The sequence below is a fragment of the Scyliorhinus torazame genome, chromosome 10, assembly GCF_047496885.1.
Source record: "Scyliorhinus torazame isolate Kashiwa2021f chromosome 10, sScyTor2.1, whole genome shotgun sequence".
In the NCBI taxonomy this organism is placed as follows: Eukaryota; Metazoa; Chordata; class Chondrichthyes; order Carcharhiniformes; family Scyliorhinidae; genus Scyliorhinus; species Scyliorhinus torazame.
In genome coordinates, this window is record NC_092716.1 from 109,310,164 (window position 1) to 109,332,287 (window position 22,124).

At 49.8% G+C, this 22,124-nt stretch overlaps 1 protein-coding gene across 6 annotated transcripts in view; it reads left to right on the top strand.

Annotated features, from left to right (window-relative positions):
- LOC140430841 (RNA-binding Raly-like protein) overlaps positions 1-8,176 on the top strand; it is a 2,211,286-nt gene extending 2,203,110 nt beyond the window's left edge. For all 6 annotated transcript variants that reach the window (XM_072518571.1, XM_072518572.1, XM_072518570.1 and 3 more), the window contains one exon: positions 1,607-8,176. In XM_072518571.1, coding sequence (XP_072374672.1) covers positions 1,607-1,609 — 3 coding nt within the window. In that variant the 3' untranslated portion in view covers positions 1,610-8,176. The remainder of the gene's footprint in view (positions 1-1,606) is intronic.
- The last annotated feature ends 13,948 nt before the right edge of the window (positions 8,177-22,124 follow it).

Genomic DNA, 22,124 nt, shown 5'->3' on the forward strand with positions numbered 1-22,124 from the left:
TCATTATTGTCACTCATCCCCAATATTACTCATCAATCATTGAAAAATAAAAGGCTCTCGTGGTGATGCGAAATGACACAGAAGGCACAGCAGTGTCTTAGATATTGGTAGAACAAGAGGTCATTCAGCTCCTCGAGCCTATCCTACCATTTAATTAGGTTGTGGGTGATCCGTAACTTAACTCTATCTACGTACCTTGGTTCCATGTCCTTTAATATCCCTGCCTGACAAAAAAACTATAAATCGCAGTTTTGAAATGTTCCATTGACCTGGCACAACAGCTCTTTGAGGGAGAGAGTTTCAGATTTAAATTAATCTTCGCAGAGAGCAATGCCTCCCGACATCACCCCTAAACAGCCACGCTCTAATTTTAAGATTATTCCCCCTCATACTGGATGCCTCCAGAAGAGGAAATGGCTCTATCCACACCAGTGAATCGTTGAATCATCTTAAACACCTCATATACTTCACCTACAAGCCTAGACAATACAACCTTGTCCTCATGATTTAATTCTGGGGCCTAGAATTATTCTGTTGACTTTGTGCTCTGTGGTGATGTGCATCACTGTGAGTATACGGGGGGTTAATGTAAATACATGTAGGCTAGCTAGACACTAGAGGGAGCACCAGAGACATCACACACACACACTCAACCAATAGATCAGTTAGATAGGACACGACCAATGGACATTCACGATACACACAGAGGTGACATGACCACAGGAGGGCATTACACCAACCCATATATAAAGGACACCACACACATGATCTGCCTCTTTCCAGTGGAGACAGTCAGTGAGTAGAGACACAAGGCTGATTCAATATCACTCCCACCACGTGGATTGCAGCAACTGGTTAGTCAGTCTGGGTAGCTATAGTAGGATTAGCAGTAGTGTTGAACCCGAGTAATAGAAGTGTAAATAGTTTAATAAACGTGTTGAAGTTATCTCCACGTCTGAACCTTCCTTTGTCAAGTGCACCACAAGGAAGCCGCTTATGTTACACCTACAACATAACAAATCATGCTCCACACAGTGCATCCTTCCTGTGGTGCAGTGAATGCAGTAAACCACATGGGACCTAACCAGAGCCTTGTATAACCATAACCAGCATAGTGGTTAGCATTGCTGCCTCACGGTACCAGGGACCCGGGTTCAATTGCGGCCAAGGGTGACTGTGTGGAGTTTGCATGTTCTACCCGTTTCTGCGTGGGTTTGCTCTGGGTGCTCCGGTTTCCTCCCACAATCCAAAGATGTGCAGATCAGGTGGATTGGCCATGATAAATTTCCCCCTTAGTATCCAAAGATGTATAGGCTAGCTGGATTGGCCATGATAAAATTCACCCTTAGCGTCCAAAGATGTGCATGTTAGGTGGGGTTACGGGGATGGGGGTGTGGGGAGAGTAGGCCTAGGTAGGGTACTCTTTCAGAAGTTTGATGTAGACTCGATAAGCCAAATGGCCTCCTTCTGCCCTATAGAGATTCTTTGGATTCTATACTCCCACTCCTTTGTACCACAAGGAGATGCAAAAGGCATAGCAAAATCTTCCTTGCTGCCATTGTGTACAAAGCCTCCATTCACTGACAGTCACCTCTTCTGTTTGCAGTGAGCTAACAGCCAACAGGGAAGCCAGATGACAAACAAGGTGAGAAACAAAGAGGCAGCTGCAACTTTCATCAACTCAACCCAACAAGGCACAGTCCAGAAACCTCCGGACAGTTTGATGTCGACTCACCATTGGCTCCGATGCGCGCACTGCCTTTTTCCAGAAAACTCCGCCACTTCCTTTCTCCGATCGCGACTGTGTTTGGGAGGACCGACTTCCCACTTGTATTATAGCTGTAAATTTTACCTCCTGCCCCGTCCCCTCGGTCCCCGTGGGTTTTTATTTTCAATGATGACCAGTCATGGTTTGTAGGGGACCGGGGATATTTTCAGAAATCAGTGTGAAGAGAGAATGTAATGCTTTACAAAAGAAAACCTTTTTAACTGTCTTGTTTCTTGTTTGGGCATCTCCTCCTCCCCTTCTGTGTGTTCAGAGCTGATGCATGTATCAAAAATGACAAACAAGTCGAGACCTCCTTACTCCAGAGGTTTAAGCACATAATCTAGGCTGATGCTCCCAATGCAATGCTGGGGGAATGCAGCACTGGCAGAGGCTCTGATTTATTTTGAATGAGATGTTCATCCCAGGTCGTGTCTGGACATAAAAGATCCCAGTGCCATTTCTTCAAAAAAGAGAACGGCAGTTCTCCTCAGTCTCCTCATCAATATTTATTCCTCAACATCCATCATTAAACCAAATGACTTAGTCATTTATCTCATTGCTGTTTGTGGGAGATTGTTGCACTCCAAATGGCTGCTACACTTTCTCCATTACAACACTAACTACACTTCAAAATGTATTTAATTGGCTGTAAAGTGTTTTGGGACGTCCTGGGGTTCTGGATGATGGTATTGAAATGCGAGTCTTTTCTTTCGAATTCATGCAGCACGGTAGCACAGAAGTTAGCACAGTTGCTTCACAGCTCCAGGGTCCCAGGTTCGATTCCTGGCTTGGGTCACTGTCTGTGTGGAGTCTGCACATCCTCCCCGTGTCTGCGTGAGTTTCCTCCGGGTGCTCCGGTTTCCTCCCACGGTCCAAAGATGTGCAGGTTAGGTGGATTGGCCATGATAAATTGTCCTTAATTTCCAAAAAGGTTAGATGGGGTTACTGGGTTACGGGGATGGGCTGGGCTTAAGTGGGGTGCTCTTTCCAAGGGCCGGTGTAGACTCGATGGGCTGAATGGCCTCCTTCTGCACTGTAAATTCTATGATTCTATGATGCTTCTGACCTCCCCCACCTTGTTTTTTAAAAATAAATTTAGAGTACCCAATTCACTTTTTCCAATTAAGGGGTAATTCAGCATGGCCAATCCACCTACCCTGCACATCTTTGGGTTGTGGGGGCGAAACCCACGCAAACACGGGGAGAATGTGCAAACTCCACACAAACAGTGACCCAGAGCCGGGATCAAACACTTGTTCCCTGCCAACTTGGTAATAGTTGTTTTACATAAGATCATAAGAACTGGGTGTGGGAGCGGAAATTCAGCCTCTCAAGCCCGCTCCACCATTCAACAGGATCTTGGCTGAACTCATCTGTGTCATCTCCACCTTCCTGCTCGCTCCCCATAACCCTTCACCCCACTACTAATGAAAAATCTTGTCCTTTAATTTGTTTAATGTTCCGGCATCATCTGCACTCTGGGGTAGAGAATTCCACATACTCAGGACCCTTTGAGTTCAGTAATTCCTCCTCATTTCTGTTTTAAATCTGCCATCGCCTTAGCCTAAAACTATGGCATAGTCAGACTGTGTTCAGCAGGTAATTTCTGACAAGCTCTGTATTTATCCTGATAGCTTTGTGAGTTCAGGTGATGAGCAGCTGCACCAGAAAGATGAAGGAGGCCCCAGCTTTGGACCTCAGTCTGCACTGTAAGCAAGGCGCTGGCGGTGGTGGGGGGATGTGGGGGAGGGGAGAGGTGGGCGGCTACAGTATCCCCTGACTTGGGGAGAGGGCAGAGGGAACTAACATCAGCCAGGGTTGCCTTTCCTGATCCCCAAGCAGTCATGGAAGCAGGTGCGTGGATCTTGGAGGCAATGCCATGGGTTGCACAGGGAGAAAATGGGCAAGAAAGGAAGATGAAGGGATGCCGGAAGGAGACTGTTCACCCACTTGAGCTTGTCCCACCATTCAAGTAGATCATGAGTATACTGTGCCTTGAACCCACTTTCCCACCTCGTTTCCAAGTTCCTTCATGCTGTACCAAATACAAATCTATTCATCTCGGTTTTGAAATTTTCCATTAGCCCCCCCCCCCAATGGATTTTTGGGGAGCGTTCCAAATTTCCACTACCTTTGATGTGAATAGATAATTCCTGACCTCATCTCTAAATGGCCCAGCTCTAATCTTTAGTCTTGTCCCCTAACTTCTTGTGGACTCTCCCGCCAGAGGAATTGGTTTCTGGCTATCTACCTATCAAATCCCTCAATCATTTTAAACAGCGCAATTAGATCACCCCTTTCATACAAGGCTAGATGGGCAGCACGATGGCACAGTGGGTTAGCCCTGCTGCCTCACGGTGCCGAGGTTCCAAGTTCGATCCCGGCTCTGGGTCACTGTCCGTGTGGAGTTTGCACATTCTCGCCGTGTTTGCGTGGGTCTCACCCCCACAACCCAAAGATGTGCAGGGTAGGTGGATTGGCCATGCTGAATTGCCCCTTAATTGGAAAAAAATGAATTGAGTACTCTAATTTTATAAAAAATAAAAATACAAGACTAGATTATGCAATCCCTCCCCCTAATTTTACACTTGGTGAGTCTGTGTTGCAACCCCTCCAAAGCTAGTTTATCCTTCCTGAGGTGCAGGGCCCAAATCTGCCCAAAACTGGAAATATGTCAGCCGTTCCTTCACTGTCGCTGGGTCAAAATCCTGGAACTATCTCCCTAACTACCTACACCGCATGGACTGCAGTGGTTCAAGGAGGCAACTGACCACCACCTTCTGAAGGGCAATTAAGAATGGGTAATAAATGCTGGCCTAGCCATCGACACCCACATCCCATGAACAAATACATTTTAAAATGCAGTACTCCGGATTAAAGTTCGATACCACTACACAGGGGAAATAAAACGTCTTTTAAAAGCACAAAGCCCGTGGTCTGGCCATGTAGCAAAGTTGTCCGTTAATGGTGGTAGTGAAGGAATGAAGGTCATCCAGCTTTTTACACCAGCTGTTCCATAACATTTCTTGTCCTTTCTCAGCCATAGACACATGCAGTATATTGACAGTTGTCTTATTGTGCAGGCTTGCCCCATTGTTGTCTTACACTGGTATGGGTGCAATAGGTTGAATGTTCTCTTTCTACACTGTTTTACTTTAAATTCTTTGTAAGGCAAAGCCAGGAAAGTCAACTTAGTGATGGGCAGTATTTGAGTCTAATGTTTGTAATTAACTTTTTCCAGTCAGTAACACTCACCTTGCGCTGGATCTCTCTGTGAATCTCAACTGTACACTGAACACAACTGGAGGGTCATTCTGCCAGTGTAACCACTGGATGCCAGAGTACTTCACTGAGAGGTGGAAATTAGGGAGGGCTGGCAATCCTGGTCAGGGTGTCGGTGTTGGTGAAACCAGCTGGCATGTCAGGAAGATTGAATGGGAGAAACAATCAGGTGAGAATTGAGCTGGCAGGAATACCCAGGGCAGAGGGTAAGAGAAGAACCAGGAATTGTCAATGGCTACAAGAATGGGTCGAGCACTACACACTCCCTCATCCCCAACATGTGATCAGTCCACAACATCATGTGATTAGCATGGATCAATGGTAGTGGCCGGCTTCAGATGGAAATTTTTTTGATGATCTTGGTAAATCGATTAGGTCATGCTGCCTTGCTGTATATTTCCCTAGATAGTTACCAGTGTATGTCAGAGCACCAGTCAAGAAGTCAAAGCACGAATGCTTGCAGTCAAAATATGATGTTTGCTGAGGAATTACATTTTAAAGTTCTTAAAAATAAAATTGGCCTACAATTTCCACCTCTGCAATGTAATAACTCCTTTTAATGAGGTTGCTCTCTTGTTTAAATAACACTGTGTTTCTTAGCTGTATTCACCAGCAAGGTGACACTGGAGGTGGAGGAGATGTGGCATCAGACTATATGTTTTATGTATATTTGAATGTACTATAATGTTCAGTGTTGATTCCTTTTAGTTCGCTATTTATAGTTTTGAAGTGCTTGTTTTAGCTTGTGGCTCAAATCCTGTCCTGTCCTCTTCCCCCTTAATCCCCACCCTCCTCCTCTCCTCAACAACCCATCTGAAGCTTTTGTCAGCTACCAGGATTTTCAGGGCATGCCTTTGCTTTCAGAAACTTATGGCCTACTTCCCATTTCTGCAAGGAATTGCTTCAGGTGTGACCTGGCAGTATTCTGGCCGTGAGTAAATGTTGACCGGACAGAGATCATTCAACTATTCTCACAAGAGTGCTTGCAAAATAACTATTTTAAATAGAAAAATCACAATGCAGCCCAGATTGATGGGAAAACATTCTCTGTATTCTAATTTCACTGCTCCAGAGTTGTCCTTGTCCAGCTCCCACTATTAAAGGAGAAGATTCATCATCAGTTGGTGCATGGATCAATAATTTCCCTCAAAGAAACCTAAAGCAGTTCTCCCAACAGTGCAGAAGGAGGCCATTCAGCCCATCGGGTTTGCACGACCTTCTGAAAAAGCACCTCACCTAGGCCCACTCCCCAACCTTGCCTCCATAACCCCTCCTAACCTGCACATATTTGGACACTAATGGGCAATTTAGCATGGCCAATCCACCTAACCTGCACATCTTTGGATTGTGGGAGGAAACCAGAGCACCCGGAAAAAACCCTCGCAGACATGGAGAGAACGTCCACACAGACAGTCACCTGAGGCCGGAATCGAACCCGAGTCCCTGGAGCTGTGAGGCAGCAGTGCCAACCATGATGCCACCATTCCCAAACTATTTACCAAGGTGGCCCCATTTTAACAACTGAAAGTTAACGTGGCTCCCCACCAACCCCCATACACCAGATGTCAGCAAAATAGCGAGATTCATTATTTAATTATTTAAGTTCATGTTTTAAAGATCGATAAATAATACTTCATATAAATATGAAAATGTGTATTTTAATCTACTTTGTAAAAACTATTATTTCATGCACTTAAATCGGTTTTAGTCACGTTCTCCAGTGACAGAAGATTCGATGATGGCTTTCTCATGCTGTTTCCTTAACAAGGGTGGCTGTGCATGTGTCCTGCTGCACTTTGCCCCCTTCTAAAGATGGCAATTGTGCAAATGCCCTGCTGCACTTTGCCCCCTATAAAAATGGTGACCATGCAAATGCCCTGCTGCACCTTGCCCCTATAAAGATGGCAGTCGTGAAAATGTCTTACTGCACTTTACCCGTGATAAAGATGGCGGCTGTGCAAGTGCCCTACTGCATATTGCCCCCTATATAGTTGCCAATTGTGCATGTGCCCTGCTTGTACATCGTCCCCCATAGAGATGGTGGCCCAAAAGGAGTCACGACCCATAGTTTCAGAAGCATTGGCCTAAGGTCATCGACTGGAGTTCAACATGTTACTAGAGTTCATTTGACTTTCGTATCCAACTGTCCACAACTGCCATTGGTCACTTATCATGATTCGCTGCCTCCCAAGCCAATTGGAAAGTGAAGCAATCTTCATGAGGCAGTTGGATGATTCCTGAGTATTAGTCAAGCAACCATGTCTTATCCATCGGCAATATTTTGATATCTAATCAAACCGTTCAAAGAAAATGAAACAAAAAACTCCACAATTTCCTTTAATGCACCTTATAATCTTTCTCTTGGGTTACCAAAAGCAGTGTCCCTGAGATTAGTCTTCAATTCCTGGAGGTTCGGTAATTCGATAGGGACTCCAGGATACTTGGGCCTAGACTTTAAGTCAGAGTAGCATCTGGGAAGACCAGAGAAAATGGAGCTTCCCTAAGGGCGGCACGGTAACATAGTGGTTAGTACTGTTGCTGCACAGCTCCAGGGTCCCAGGTTCGATTCCTGGCTTGGGTCACTGTCTGTGCAGAGTCTGCATGTTCTCCCCGTGTCTGCGTGGGTTTCCTCCAGGTGCTCCGGTTTCCTCCCACAGTCCAAAGATGTGCAGGTTAGGTGGATTGGTCATGCTAAATTGCCCTTAGTGTCCAAAAAGGTTAGGTGGGGATAGGATGGAGGTGTCAGCTTAAGTGGGGTGCTCTTTCCATGGGCCAGTGCTTCTTCTGCACTGTAAATTCTATGATTCTATAATCGCAATGGGATCTGGATATTTTGGATCTAAGCTTCAGCCTGCACAATTCAACTGGCTTGTTACAAGATCCTGCAAACTCCACGCACTCTTGTGTACAAACACTGGTTGATACCACTGAACAATGTTTGGAATTTGAAGGGCTTGGTTCACACACATCTTTCCTTGATTACCCTCTTTCTGCGCTGGTTCTGATAGGGTGACTTTCTGTACTCCTTGAGAGTTTTATTCAATTCACTTATGCTTTTGTAGTCGTGTTATTTGTTTGTAATAAATTCTAGTACAGTAATGTTTAATAAAAATCGCCTGAATAACATTTTGCTATTCAATGATAATGACTGGAAAGGTAAAATTTAACCTGAAATGATGATTGGCTAGATGCAAGAGCCATTACATGTTAATGCCACTCTTTACACCGGATGTATTCCCTCAACAGTTGCACACACAAATCTTTGCAGCAAACATTCGCTTGGTCCACCAAGTGTCTCTGTCTTTCATCTCACCCCTGTACAGTGGCTGCAGCTCCATGTGTCCTGAATTTGAACATAGGAACTGGAAAAGGCCTTTCAGCCCATTGATCTTGTTCCTCCATTTAGATAGATATTGGCTAATCTTTACCTCAACTCTATTGACCTGCCTTAGTTCTGCATCCATTGATTCCCTTACCCACAAAAAATAGACTGAACTTCCCAATTTACCTAGATCCCACAATACTTTGGACCAATCCAATGGAGGTCCATGGGTGGCAATGCCTTCCTAGGGCATGGCACTGAAGGAGGGGATGAAAACTGTGGCATAACATCTCCCACTGTGTTTTCCAATCCCTCTTGAGGTAAAGACAAACATTCTAATCTCGATTTTAATTAGTTGTATCCGTCCACTAGCTTTTAGTGATTTCTGCACATGGACAGTAAATGTTTTTTTTTAAATTATTTATCAAAACATAATTTTTGCATAACCGTTCACAACATTTAACATAACAAAATAAATGTGAACCATATATACAGAGAAAAGAATAATATTGCATAACAATTCCCCCGCCCGCCCCCGGGATGCTGCTGCTGCTGACCTTTACTGCTTTCCCAGAAAGAAATCTCCGAGAGAAACCCGTCATGGACCCTCTCAAGGCAAACTTTATTTTCTCGAGACTGAGAAACCCAGCCATGTCACCAATCCAGGTCTCTACTCGGGGGCTTCGAGTCGCACCACATTAAAAGGATCTGTCTCCGGGCTACCAGGGAGGCAAAGGCCAACACATCGGCCTCTTTCGCTTCCTGAACTCCCGGCGACGCATAAATTCTTTAACTCCTCCACAGCTCCCAGTCCCTCAGCATCAAGAAAATATTCCCATTTGTCTTTCTCAGATCCAAAGTGGAACAGTTCACACATTCCCCAAATTGAACTCCATCAACCATAATTTTGTGCACTCACTGTTCAAAGTCTGTCCACCATCTGCAAGGCACAAGTCGGGAATGTGATGGAATACTCTCCACTTGTCTGGATTCAACAACGCTCAAGAGGCTCGACACCATCCAGGACAAAGCAACCCACTTGATTGGTATCCTATCCACAAACATTCACTCCCTCTACTACCGACGCACAGTAGCAGCCGTGTGTACCATCTACAAGGTGCACTGCAGAAACTCATCAAGGCTCCTTAGGGAGTACCTTCCAAACCCATGACCACTACCATTTAGAAAGAAAAGAGCAGCAGATACCTGGGAACACCACCATTGGGAAATTTCCCTCGAAGTCAGTCACCAACCTGGCTTGGAAATATATTGCCGTTCCTTCATTGTCGCTGGGACAAAATCCTGGAATACCGTCACTGGGGGGTGGGCATGGGAGCAATAGGTCAGAAGGTGAGAGCATTGAGGGAGAACTAGGGAATAGGGCCAGTATGGCTCTGAGGCAGAGCAGACAGGGTGAAGTTGCTGAACACAGCGGGTCTGGTGGCCTGAAGTGCATATGTTTTAATGCAAAAAGTATTACGGGTAAGGCAGATGAACTTAGAGCTTGGATTAGTACTTGGAACTATGATGTTGTTGCCATTACAGAGACCTGGTTGAGGGAAGGGCAGGATTAGCAACTAAACGTTCCAGGATTTAGATGTTTCAGGCGGGATAGAGGGGGATGTAAAAGGGGTGGCGGAGTTGCGCTTCTGGTTAGGGAGAATATCACAGCTGTACTACGGGAGGACACCTCAGAGGGCAGTGAGGCTATATGGGTAGAGATCAGGAATAAGAAGGGTGCAGTCACAATGTTGGGGGTTTACTACAGGCCTCCAAACAGCCAGCGGGAGATAGAGGAGCAGAAAGGTAGACAGATTTTGGAAAAGAGTAAAAACAACAGGGTTGTTGTGATGGGAGACTTCAACTTCCCCAATATTGACTGGGACTCACTTAGTGCCAGGGGCTTAGACGGGGCATCCAGGAGGGCTTCTTAAAACAATATGTAGACAGTCCAACTATGGAAGGGGCTGTACTGGACCTGGTATTGTGGAATGAGCCCGGCCAGCTGGTAGAAGTTTCAGTAGGGGAGCATTTTGGGAACAGTGACCACAATTCAGTAAGTTTTAAAGTGCTGGTGGACAAGGATAAGAGTGGTCCTAGGGTGAATGTGCTAAATTGGGGGAAGTCTAATTACAACAATATTAGGCGGGAACTGAAGAACCTAGATTGGGGGCGGATGTTTGAGGGTAAATCAACATCTGACATGTGGGAGGCTTTCAAATGTCAGTTGAAAGGAATTCAGGACTGGCATGTTCCTATGAGGAGGAAGGAAAAATACGCCAATTTTCGGGAACCTTGGATAACGAGAGATATTGTAGGCCATGTCAAAAAGAAAAAGGAGGCATTTGTGAGGGCTAAAAGGCTGGGAACAGACGAAGCCTGTGTGGAATATAAGGAAAGTAGGAAGGAACTTAAGCAAGGAGTCAGGAGGGCTAGACGGGGTCACGAAAAGTCATTGGCAAATAGGGTTAAGGAAAATCCCAAGGCTTTTTACACGTACATAAAAAGCAAGAGGGTAGGTCAGGAAAGGGTTGGCCCACTGAAGGATAGGCAAGGGAATCTACGTGTGGAGCCAGAGGAAATGGGCGAAGTACTAAATGAATACTTTGCATCAGTATTCACCAAAGAGAAGGAATTGGTAGATGTTGAGTTTGGAGAAGGGTGTGTAAATAGCCTGGGTCACATTGAGATCCAAAAAGACGAGGTGTTGGGCGTCTTGAAAAATATTAAGGTAGATAAGTCCCCAGGGCCTGATGGGATCTACCCCAGAATACTGAAGGAGGCTAGAGAGGAAATTGCTGAGCTTTTTAAAAATATATATTTATTAAACTTTTTTAACAAAACAAAACAATTTTTTCCCCTTACAAACAATAAACCCCCCCTCCCCCGTAACAAAATAACGCAAAATCGCCCTGAGCAAGATATATACATGGTAAGATGATATATTTACAGAGCTTTATACACTGGCTCTCGCCCATTTGTGCCAGTTTCCCCCACCCTCCATGTTATCCCCCACTCGTCCATCCCCTCGAGCAATCTCTCGTTCCCCCCTCCCCGCCCCCCCCCCCCCCGCCCAGGGTTGCTGCTGCTGCTGACCGACCTTCCTCTAACGCTCCATGAGGTAGTCTAGGAACGGTTGCCACCGCCTGTAGAACCCCTGCGCAGACTCCCTTAAGGCAAACTTAATCCTTTCCAACTTTATGAACCCAGCCATGTCGTTTGTCCAGGCCTCCACGCTAGGGGGCTTTGCCTCCTTCCACATTAGCAATATCCTTCGCCGGGCTACTCGGGACGCAAAGGCCAGAATTCCGGCCTCTTTCGCCTCCTGCACTCCCGGCTCGTCCACTACTCCAAATATTGCTAGCCCCCAGCTTGGCTTGACCCGGACTTTCACCACCTGAGATATTGCTCCCGACACTCCTCTCCAGAACCCCTCCAGTGCCGGGCATGACCAAAACATGTGGACATGGTTCGCCGGACTCCCTGAACACCTTCCACATCTGTCCTCTACCCCAAAGAGTCTACTCAACCTCGCCACCGTCAAGTGCGCTCTGTGAACCACCTTAAATTGTATCAGGCTGAGCCTGGCACATGAGGAGGAGGAATTGACCCTACCCAGGGCATCAGCCCACAAACCTTCCTCGATCTCCTCCCCCAGCTCCTCCTCCCATTTACCCTTCAACTCTTCTACCAGCGCTTCCCCCTCTTCTTTCATCTCTTGGTGTATTGCCGAAACCTTGCCCTCCCCGACCCATACACCCGAGATCACCCTGTCTTGAATTTCTTGTGCCGGGAGCAACGGGAATTCCCTGACCTGTCGCCTCACAAAAGCCCTCACCTGCATATATCTGAATGCATTTCCCGGGGGTCGCTCAAACTTCTCCAGTGCCCCTAGGCTCGCAAATGTCCCGTCGATGAACAGGTCCCCCATTCTTCTAATCCCCGCCCGGTGCCAGCCCTGGAACCCCCCGTCCATCTTCCCCGGGAAAAAACGGTGGTTACCCCTGATCGGGGACCACACCGAGGCTCCCACTGCACCCCTATGCCGTCTCCACTGGCCCTAGATCCTTAACGTTGCCGCCACCACCGGGCTCGTGGTGTACTTTGTCGGCGAGAGCGGCAGCGGTGCCGTCACCAACGCCCCCAGGCTCGTTCCTTTACAGGACGCCATCTCCATCCTCTTCCATGCCGCCCCCTCTCCCTCCATAACCAACTTGCGGATCATCGCCACGTTTGCTGCCCAGTAGTAGCTCCCTAGGTTTGGCAGCGCCAGCCCTCCTCGGTCCCTACTGCGCTCCAAGTACCCTCTCCTTACCCTCGGGGTTTTGTTCACCCACACAAACCCCATAATACTCCTACCTACCTACTCTCTTGAAAAAGCCTTTGGTGATCACGATGGGGAGGCACTGGAACACAAACAAAAGCCTCGGAAGGACCACCATTTTTACCGACTGCACTCTACCCGCCAACGAGAGTGGCAACATGTCCCATCTTTTGAAGTCCACCTCCATTTGGTCCACCAACCTCGTCAGATTCAGTTTGTGTCGGGCCCACCAGCTCCTGGCTATCTGGATCCCTAGATACTGAAAACTCCCCTCCGCCCTCCTCAGCGGTAGGTCCCCTATCCCTCTTGCTTGGTCCCCTGCCTGTAGTACAAAAAGCTCGGTCTTCCTTACATTGAGCTTATAGCCCGAGAACTCCCCAAACTCCCTCAAAGTCTGGATGACCTCCACCATCCCCTCCATTGGGTCCGCCACGTACAGCAGCAGGTCGTCCGCATATAGCGACACCCGATGCTCTTCCCCCCCGCGGACCACCCCCCTCCATTTATTAGACTCCCTCAGTGATATGGCCAAGGGTTCGATCGCCAATGCAAACAACAGGGGGGACAGGGGGCATTCCTGCCTCGTTCCTCGGTACAGCCGAAGGTACTCCGACCTCCGCCGGTTCGTCACCACACTCGCCACCGGGACGCTGTAAAGGAGCTTAACCCAGCTAATAAACCCTCCCCCGAACCCAAACCTACGCAACACCTCCCAGAGGTACTCCCACTCAACTCGGTCAAAGGCCTTTTCCGCGTCCATGGCTGCCACTATCTCCGCCTCTCCCTCCTCCGATGGCATCATTATCACATTTAAGAGCCGCCGCACATTCGTATTTAATTGCCTGCCCTTTACAAATCCCGTCTGTTCCTCATGTATCACCCCCGGGACACAGTCCTCAATCCTCGTGGCCAGCACTTTTGCCAATAGCTTAGCGTCCACATTTAGGAGCGAAATCGGCCTGTACGATCCACATTGCAGTGGGTCCTTGTCTCGCTTCAGGATCAGGGAAATTGTCGCCTCCGACATTGTCGGGGGCAGGGTCCCCTCCTCTCTTGCCTTGTTAAAGGTCCTCACTAGTAGCGGGGCCAACAGGTCCGCATACTTTCTATAGAACTCCACCGGGAACCCGTCCGGCCCCGGGGCCTTCCCCGCCTGCATGCTCCCCAAACCCTTACTCAGCTCCTCCAACCCGATTGGTGCCCCCAAACCAGCCACCTCTTGGTCCTCCACCCTCGAGAACTGCAGTTGGTCCAGGAATCTTCCCATCCCCTCTTCTCCCCCTGGGGGCTGCGATCTGTACAGCTCTTCGTAGAAAGCCTTAAATGCCTTATTTATTTCCGTTGCACTCTGGACCATAGCTCCCCCACCATCTTTGACTCCCCCTATTTCCCTCGCTGCCGCCCTCTTACGGAACTGGTGTGCCAGCATCCGACTGGCCTTTTCCCGTACTCATAGGCACCCCCTGCGCCTTCCTCCACTGTGCCTCCGCCTTCCCCGTGGTCAACAGGTCAAACTCCGTCTGGAGCCGTCGCCTTTCCCCAAGTAATCTTTCCTCCGGGGCCTCTGCGTATCTCCTGTCCACTCGCAAAATCTCCCCACTAACCTCTCCCTTTCCATGCCCTCTGTCTTCTCCCTATGAGCCCTGATGGAGATTAGCTCTCCCCTGATCACCGCCTTCAACGCCTCCCATACCACCCCCACTCACACCTCCCCGTTGTCGTTGGCCTCCAAGTACCTTTCAACACACCCCCTTACCTTCCCACACACCACCTCATCTGCCAACAGTCCCACATCCAACCGCCACAGTGGGCGTTGGTCCCTCTCCTCTCCCAACCCCACTTCCACCCAGTGCGGGGCATGGTCCGAAACGGCTATGGCCAAATACTCCGTCCCCTCCACCCTCGGGATGAGCCCTGCCCAGCACAAAGAAGTCTATCCGGGAGTATGCCTTGTGCACGTGGGAGAAGAAAGAAAATTCCCTGGGTGTGCGGTCTTGCGAACCTCCATGGGTCCGCTCCCCCCATCTGGTCCATAAACCCCCTGAGCACCCTGGCCACCGCCGGCCTCTTTCCCGTCCTTGATCTGGAGCGGTCTAGTGCTGGGTCCAGCACTGTGTTGAAGTCCCCTCCCATTATCAGTCCTCCTATCTCCAGGTCCGGAATGCGCCCCAACATGCGCTTCATAAATCCAGCATCATCCCAGTTCGGGGCATATACATTTACCAACACCACCCACGTCCCTTGCAACCTACCATTCACCGTCACGTATCTCCCTCCATTGTCCGCTACGATAGTCTTGGCCTCAAATGACACATGTTTTCCCACCAGAATTGCCACCCCTCTGTTTTTCGCGTCCAGTCCCGAGTGAAATACCTGTCCTACCCATCCACTTCTTAACCTAACCTGGTCCGCCACCTTCAGGTGTGTCTCTTGGAGCATAGCCACGTCTACCTTCAGTCCCCCCAGCCGACTAGCCATCTCCTTTTCTGGGCCAGTACCGTTTCCGCATCTCCCTCACCTCCGTCCCAGCCACCTCTTCTGTGTCCCATTCCCTTTCGGCCAGTGCAGCAGCAACCCTGTTTCCCCCCCCCTCCTCTCCCTTCCCTCCCCCCGCTAGACCCCTGTCTAGCTTTTTTGCTCTCCCCATATCACTCCCATAAGTCAGCTGCCGCCTGCTGACCCCAGCTTCCACCGCCATCCCTTTGACCCCCCCTGTGTGAGAATCTCCCCATCAATAGATGTTCCTACACTCCCCCTCCCACCCTTCTTCCCGCACGCGGGAGAAAAACCCCGCGCTTTCCAGAGCACCCCCCCCCCCCCCCCCCCCCCCCCCCCCCGACGCAGCTTCTGTTGCGGCCTTGTCTCTCGTCCCGAGCCCATATAACATTCCGTGCGCGTGCTTGCCCCCCTATATACAACCGCCATCATACTTCAACCCTCAAATACCCCCCACCCTCACAAACCCTCAATTAGAGTCAAACTTTTCAGTTAATATAAAGGTCCACGCCACTTCGGGTGTTTTGAAGTAGTGGTGTTGGCCGTTATACGTGACCCACAGTCGCGCTGGCTGCAACATTCCAAATTTCACTCCTTTCCGATGCAGCACCGCTTTGGCCCGGTTGAAACCCGCTCTCCGCTTAGCGACCTCCGTGCTCCAGTCCGGGCATATTCTAATCTCAGCATTGTCCCACTTGCTGCTCCGCTCCTTCTTGGCCCATTTCAGGACCCTCTCTCTATCTGTGAACCGTTGAAATCTCACCACCATCGCCCTTGGCGGCTCGTTTGCTTTGGGCTTCCTCGCCAGCACCCGGTGCGCCCCTTCCAGCTCCAGCAACCCCGGGGGGCCTCCGCGCCCATCAGCGCCCCAATCATCGTGCCCGCATATGCCGCGGCGTCGGCCCCCTCCACTCCTTCTGGGAGACCCAGGATCCTCAAATAGTTTCTCCTCGACCTGTTCTCCAGGTCTTCGAGTCTTCCCGCCCACGTCTTGTGTAGCGCCTCGTGCCGCTCCACTTTCACCGCCAGGCCCAAGAGTTTGTCCTCATTCTCACTCACTTTGTCCTGGATCTCCTGGATCTTCACCTCGTGGGCTTTCTGGGTTGCCCCAAGTCCTTCAATTAATGCCAGCATCGGCGCCACCATCTCCTTGCGCAGCTCCTCGAAGCAACGCTTCATGAATTCTTGCATCTCTTCTTTGTCCCCGGCCGCTGCCATTTTGTTTATTTTACCCTTCTTCTCCCGCTGCTCCAGTGCCGTTTTTTTGGCCGTTTCGCTGCGGGTCCGGTCCATACAGGTTAGTGGGGGACCTCTTTCCTCTCTTCCCCACGGGTTGGCTGTGTAAAAAATCCCGTTGGGGCTCTTCTATCGAGCCCGAAAGTCCGTCTTCGCGGGAGCTGCCGATTCGTGCGGCTTAGCTCCGCATAGCCGCAACCGGAAGTCAATTTCTGAGGTCTTGACAGAAATCTTTGGATCCTCACTGTCTTCAGGTGATGTCCCGGAGGACTGGAGAATAGCCAATGTTGTTCCTCTGTTTAAGAAGGGTAGCAAGGATAATCCAGGGAACTACAGGCCGGTGAGCCTTACATCAGTGGTAGGGAAATTACTGGAGAGAATTCTTCAAGACAGGATCTACTCCCATTTGGAAGCAAATGGACTTATTAGTGAGAGGCAGCATGGTTTTGTGAAGGGGAGGTCGTGTCTCACTAACTTGATAGAGTTTTTCGAAGAGGTCACAAAGATGATTGATGCAGGTAGGGCAGTGGATGTTGTCTATATGGACTTCAGTAAGGCCTTTGACAAGGTCCCTCATGGTAGACTAGTACAAAAGGTGAAGTCACACGGGATCAAGGGTGAGCTGGCAAGGTGGATACAGAACTGGCTTGGTCATAGAAGGCAGAGAGTAGCAATGGAAGGATGCTTTTCTAATTGGAGGGCTGTGACTAATGGTGTTCTGCAGGGATCAGTGCTGGGACCTTTGCTGTTTGTAGTATATATAAATGATTTGGAGGAAAATGTCTGATTAGTAAGTTTGCAGAAGACACAAAGGTTGGTGGAATTGCAGATAGCGATGAGGACTGTCAGAGTATACAGCAGGATTTAGATTGTTTGGAGACTTGGGCGGAGAGATGGCAGATGGAGTTTAATCTGGACAAATGTGAGGTAATGCATTTTGGAAGGTCTAATGCAGGTAGGGAATATACTGTGAATGGTAGAACCCTCAAGGGTATTGAAAGTCAGAGAGATCTAGGTGTACAGGTCCACAGGTCACTGAAAGGGGCAACACAGGTGGAGAAGGTAGTCAAGAAGGCATATGGCATGCTTGCATCATTGGCCGGGGCATTGAGTATAAGAATTGGCAAGTCATGTTGCAGCTGTATAGAACCTTAGTTAGGCCACACTTGGAGTATAGTGTTCAATTCTGGTCGCCACACTACCAGAAGGATGTGGAGGCTTTAGAGAGGGTGCAGAAGAGATTTACCAGAATGTTGCCTGGTATGGAGGGCATTAGCTATGAGGAGCGGTTGAATAAACTCGGTTTGTTCTCACTGGAACGACGGAGGTTGAGGGGCGACCTGATAAGAGGTCTACACAATTATGAGGGGCATAGACAGAGTGGATAGTCAGAGGCTTTTCTCCAGGGTAGAGGGGTCAATTACTAGGGGGCATAGGTTTAAGGTGTGAGGGGCAAGGTTTAGAGATGTACGAGGCAGGTGTTTTTACACAGAGGGTGGGTGCCTGGAACTCGCTACCGGAGGAGGTGGTGGAAGCAGGGACGATAGTGACATTTAAGCGGCATCTTGACAAATACATGAATAGGATGGGAATAGAAGGATACGGACCCAGGAAGTGTAGAAGATTGTAGTTTAGTCGGGCAGCATGGGTGGCACGGACTTGGAGGGCCGAAGGGCCTGTTCCTGTGCTGTACTTCTCTTTGTTCTTTGTTCTTTTGCTAACAGCACTGTGGGTGTACTTACACCTCAGGGTCTGCAGCGCTTCAAGTAGTCAGCTCACCACCAGCTTCTCAAGGGCAACTAAAGTTGGGCAATAAATGGTGGCCTAACCAGTGACTCCCACATCCTATTAATGAATTTAAAAAGCTTAATTTGTCCTTATCCCTTTGTAGATTCCAAATCACCTATTGTATCTCCTAACTTAGGGCTGGATTCTTCTGCCCCACCCATCACAACATCGCCATGGGCAGGACACGGACCTTGTAAAGGTCCATTGATCTCGGATGGGAAATTCCGGTCATCGGACGGGCGCAGCTGGAGAATCCCGCCCTTAGTGTCATCTGCAAACTTCGATATTTAGCTTAAATATGGTGAAAAGCTAAGGATCTAGAGACCCCTAGGAAATGCCACTTATCACATCCCACTAATCAGAAAACAAACCCTAAGTCCTACGTTCCAACCAATTAGTAATCCGTGCTACAAAATTACCTCCAATCCGTGGTCTCATTTTTGGCAACCTCTTGTGCAGAACCTTATCAAAGTAACAAGGGCTTCTCTTTGTGAATTGAGCCAAGGCAGTCAATAGGATTGGTTCCATTCTGAAGTATGTACACATAGACATCATAGACTTGTGCATGTTTGAGGATATGTTGGTGTGTTATTTGTAGTATTTGATGTACCGCTTTGAGGATAGAATTGGATTTCTTAATGAGGCGTTATAAAGACCACAAACTCTTTCCCACCTTTCACATTTAACCTTTCACACTTAACCTTTCCCATGGAGCAGGGGAGTGTGGAACGAGCAACATCTACTGTATTCTCACACCCAGGAGATTCAAACTCTATATGGGTTTAGCAGTATATTTTGCTGGACGGGTGCGACCTGATCAGTGAGGGGAGACCATGAGGTGAGTCTGGAGCCCACATTAGTCTGTTCGGCCTCCCACCTGAAAACAGCAGCCCAGCTGGTGAGAGAAGCCCAACCTTGCATTATGTATTGATATGAGACAGGCTGTTGAAGGTAGAACTTATAACGCATTTGACAATGCTCCTTCTTAATATTGTTGCAAATACCATCCTCTCTGAGGGAACAACTATCAATCTGCATTGTACAGCTTTTAGACACAGGTCAGATTCAAGTATGACTCCTTACCCCAAATGTGTGAAGGTAATCTTTGTCAGAGGTAAATCACAAAGGTATCTTGTATGAGGATGTCACCATCTGTTCTGATCTTTCAGCAGGTCCCTTGTGAGACTATAGAACTGCCTGATGGTTATTGTTGTGTTCAACACAACAAACGGTAAAACGGATTTATCTGTTTGCATTTGGACCCATCGTATAAATGGAAAATGTAATGTGGTGACAGACAAACTAAACCAGTGAGTGGGGAAAGACCACCTGCCCCCTCCCCCCCAAACAAATGCGGTGGTCAAGCACAGAACTCCACACCAGCCAATCCAGGTTGCCTGTTCAAAAAGAACCAGCTCAGAAAGGCCTTACCCCCACCCCACAATTAGACTGGGGGAGATCTGAGCAGTGTAATTGGGGAAGGATTTCTATAAGATCATAATGTTTGGAGCCTTGATTATGGCATGTTTTCATTTTGTTCCCAGACTTTGATTGAATTGTGACATTTTGAGTGTTTTGTGTTCATGTAAAAATGACAACACTGGGAAACACACGCTTTGTTGTTTTGTGTGGCTACTGCTGATCCTTTTGGTGTTTACCTTTTCTTTTCCTGAGGTTTTTTACGTAAATTAATTTCATACAGTACCAGTTCTGTATTAATATCAATAAAGATATTTGACACCAAAACTCTCTGGGCGGGATTCTCCACTCCCACGCCGAAGTGGCCGCGCCGTCGTGAACGCCGTCGAGGTTCACGACGGCGCGGAACGGCCCCGGTCCCGACCGATTCAGGCCCTGACAATGGGCCAGTATCGGGGCCGCGTCATCTACACGCGCCAGACCCTGTCGCCCGCATAAAAGCGGCACCGCATAGATGACACGGCCGGCGCCGCATAACGGACGTCATCCGCGCATGCGCGAGTTGGCCGGCACCAACCCATGCATGCGTGGTTGCCGTCCTCTCTAAGTCCGCCCCGCAAGAAGATGGGGGACGGATCTTGCGGGGCCGCGGAAGGAAGGAGGCCCTCCTTCAGAGAGGACGGCCCGACGATCGGTGGGCACCGATCGCGGGCCACCCCACATTCCAGGTGAAGCCCGGTGCAGGGTCCCCCCTCGCCCCCCCACAGGCCGCCCCCCCCAACGTTCACGCACCGCCCACGACTGCAGCGACCAGGTGTGGACGGCGCCGGGGGGAGCCCGCCGTTTTGGCCTGGCCGCTCGGCCCATCCGGGCCTCAGAATAGCGGGAGTGCCGGAGAATCGCCATTTTGGGTGTCTCCGGCGATTCTCCGGCCTGCGGCCCGCGAAACTCGACCGGGCCGTTCCGGCCGCTTGGGAGAATCGTGGGAGGGAGTAGGACTGGGGTCCCCGGAAATGTTGGCGGCCCAGGCGATTCTCCCAACCGGCGTGGGAGTGGAGAATCGCGCCCTCTGTCTCCAAAGCTCTTCTTCCCAACGAAGAACTAAAGTAATTAAGTATTTTGTCTCTTATTTTCTTGCCAATATTTCCCTCTCCTGTCTCCTGGAGGAGTTTTTGGTTTAGGATTTCATAGGTGTCACTCGCCCTCTGACACCTCAGCCTAGTGGGCAGTGACTGCCAGCCTTCTGTGAGGCAATGGAGTGGACTTTCAGAGATGATCCTGTCTTGGCATCGCCCACCACCCAATCACACCCCACGACTGGCAGGAGCTGTTTGGTCAGGAGCAGGAATCACAGCTGTTTTTTTCTGCGCCTTGTCCTGAGGAACATGGGGCGAGATTCTCCGACCCCCCGCCGGGTCGGAGAATCGCCAGGGGCTGGCGTGAATCCCGCCCCCGCCGGTTGCCGAATTCTCCGGCACCGGATATTCGGCGGGGGCGGGAATCGCGCCGCGCCGGTTGGCGGGCCCCCTCCTGCGATTCTCCGGCCCGCATGGGCCGAAGTCCCGCTGCTAAAATGCCTGTCCCGCCGGCGTAGATTAAACCACCTACCTTACCGGCGGGACAAGGCGGGCTCCAGGGTCCTGGGGGGGTCGCGGGGCGATCTGGTCCCGGGGGGTGCCCCCACGGTGGCCTGGCCCGCGATCGGGGCCCACCGATCCGCGGGCGGGCCTGTGCCGTGGGGGCACTCTTTTCCTTCCGCCTTAATCTAGGACAAAGGTTCGGCACAACATCGTGGGCCGAAGGGCCTGTTCTGTGCTGTATTTTCTATGTTCTATGTTCGCCACGGTCTACACCATGACGGAGGCAGAAGAGACTCCTTCCACTGCGCATGCGCGGGAATGCCGTCAGCGGCCGCTAACGCTCCCGCGCATGCGCCGCCCGGAGATGTCATTTCCGCGCCAGCTGGCGGGGCACCAAAGGCCTTTTCCGCCAGCTGGCGGGGCGGAAATTAGTCTGGCGCAGGCCTAGCCCCTTAAGGTTGGGGCTCGGCCCCCCAAGACGCGGAGCATTCCGCACCTTTGGCGGCACGATGCCCGACTGATTTGCGCCATTTTGGGCGCCGGTCGGTGGACATCGCGCCGATACCGGAGAATTTCGCCCATGAGGTAAATTGTCATTGCTCTGGCTCAAGCACAACACGGACCAGGATGCCAGAGTGTTAAACATAATAGTGATCGCAGAGTTGGGATGACTGCCCTTTCTTGCTGACCTTTCACTTTCTTTTACTTACTCCTCTGCTTCCCTCTCCAGCTGAAGGTGAACCAGCAGCTTTTGCTGTGTATGGATCCTGACACCAGTCTCCCAGGATGGTCTGGCGTACATTTAGCTTCCCTATTATTCTTCATGTTGAGAGCTGGCAGACCCTGTTAGAACCCAATCCTGCCCTGAACTGGTGAGCAAACATGTGACCTTTGGGTAGGGGTCACTGG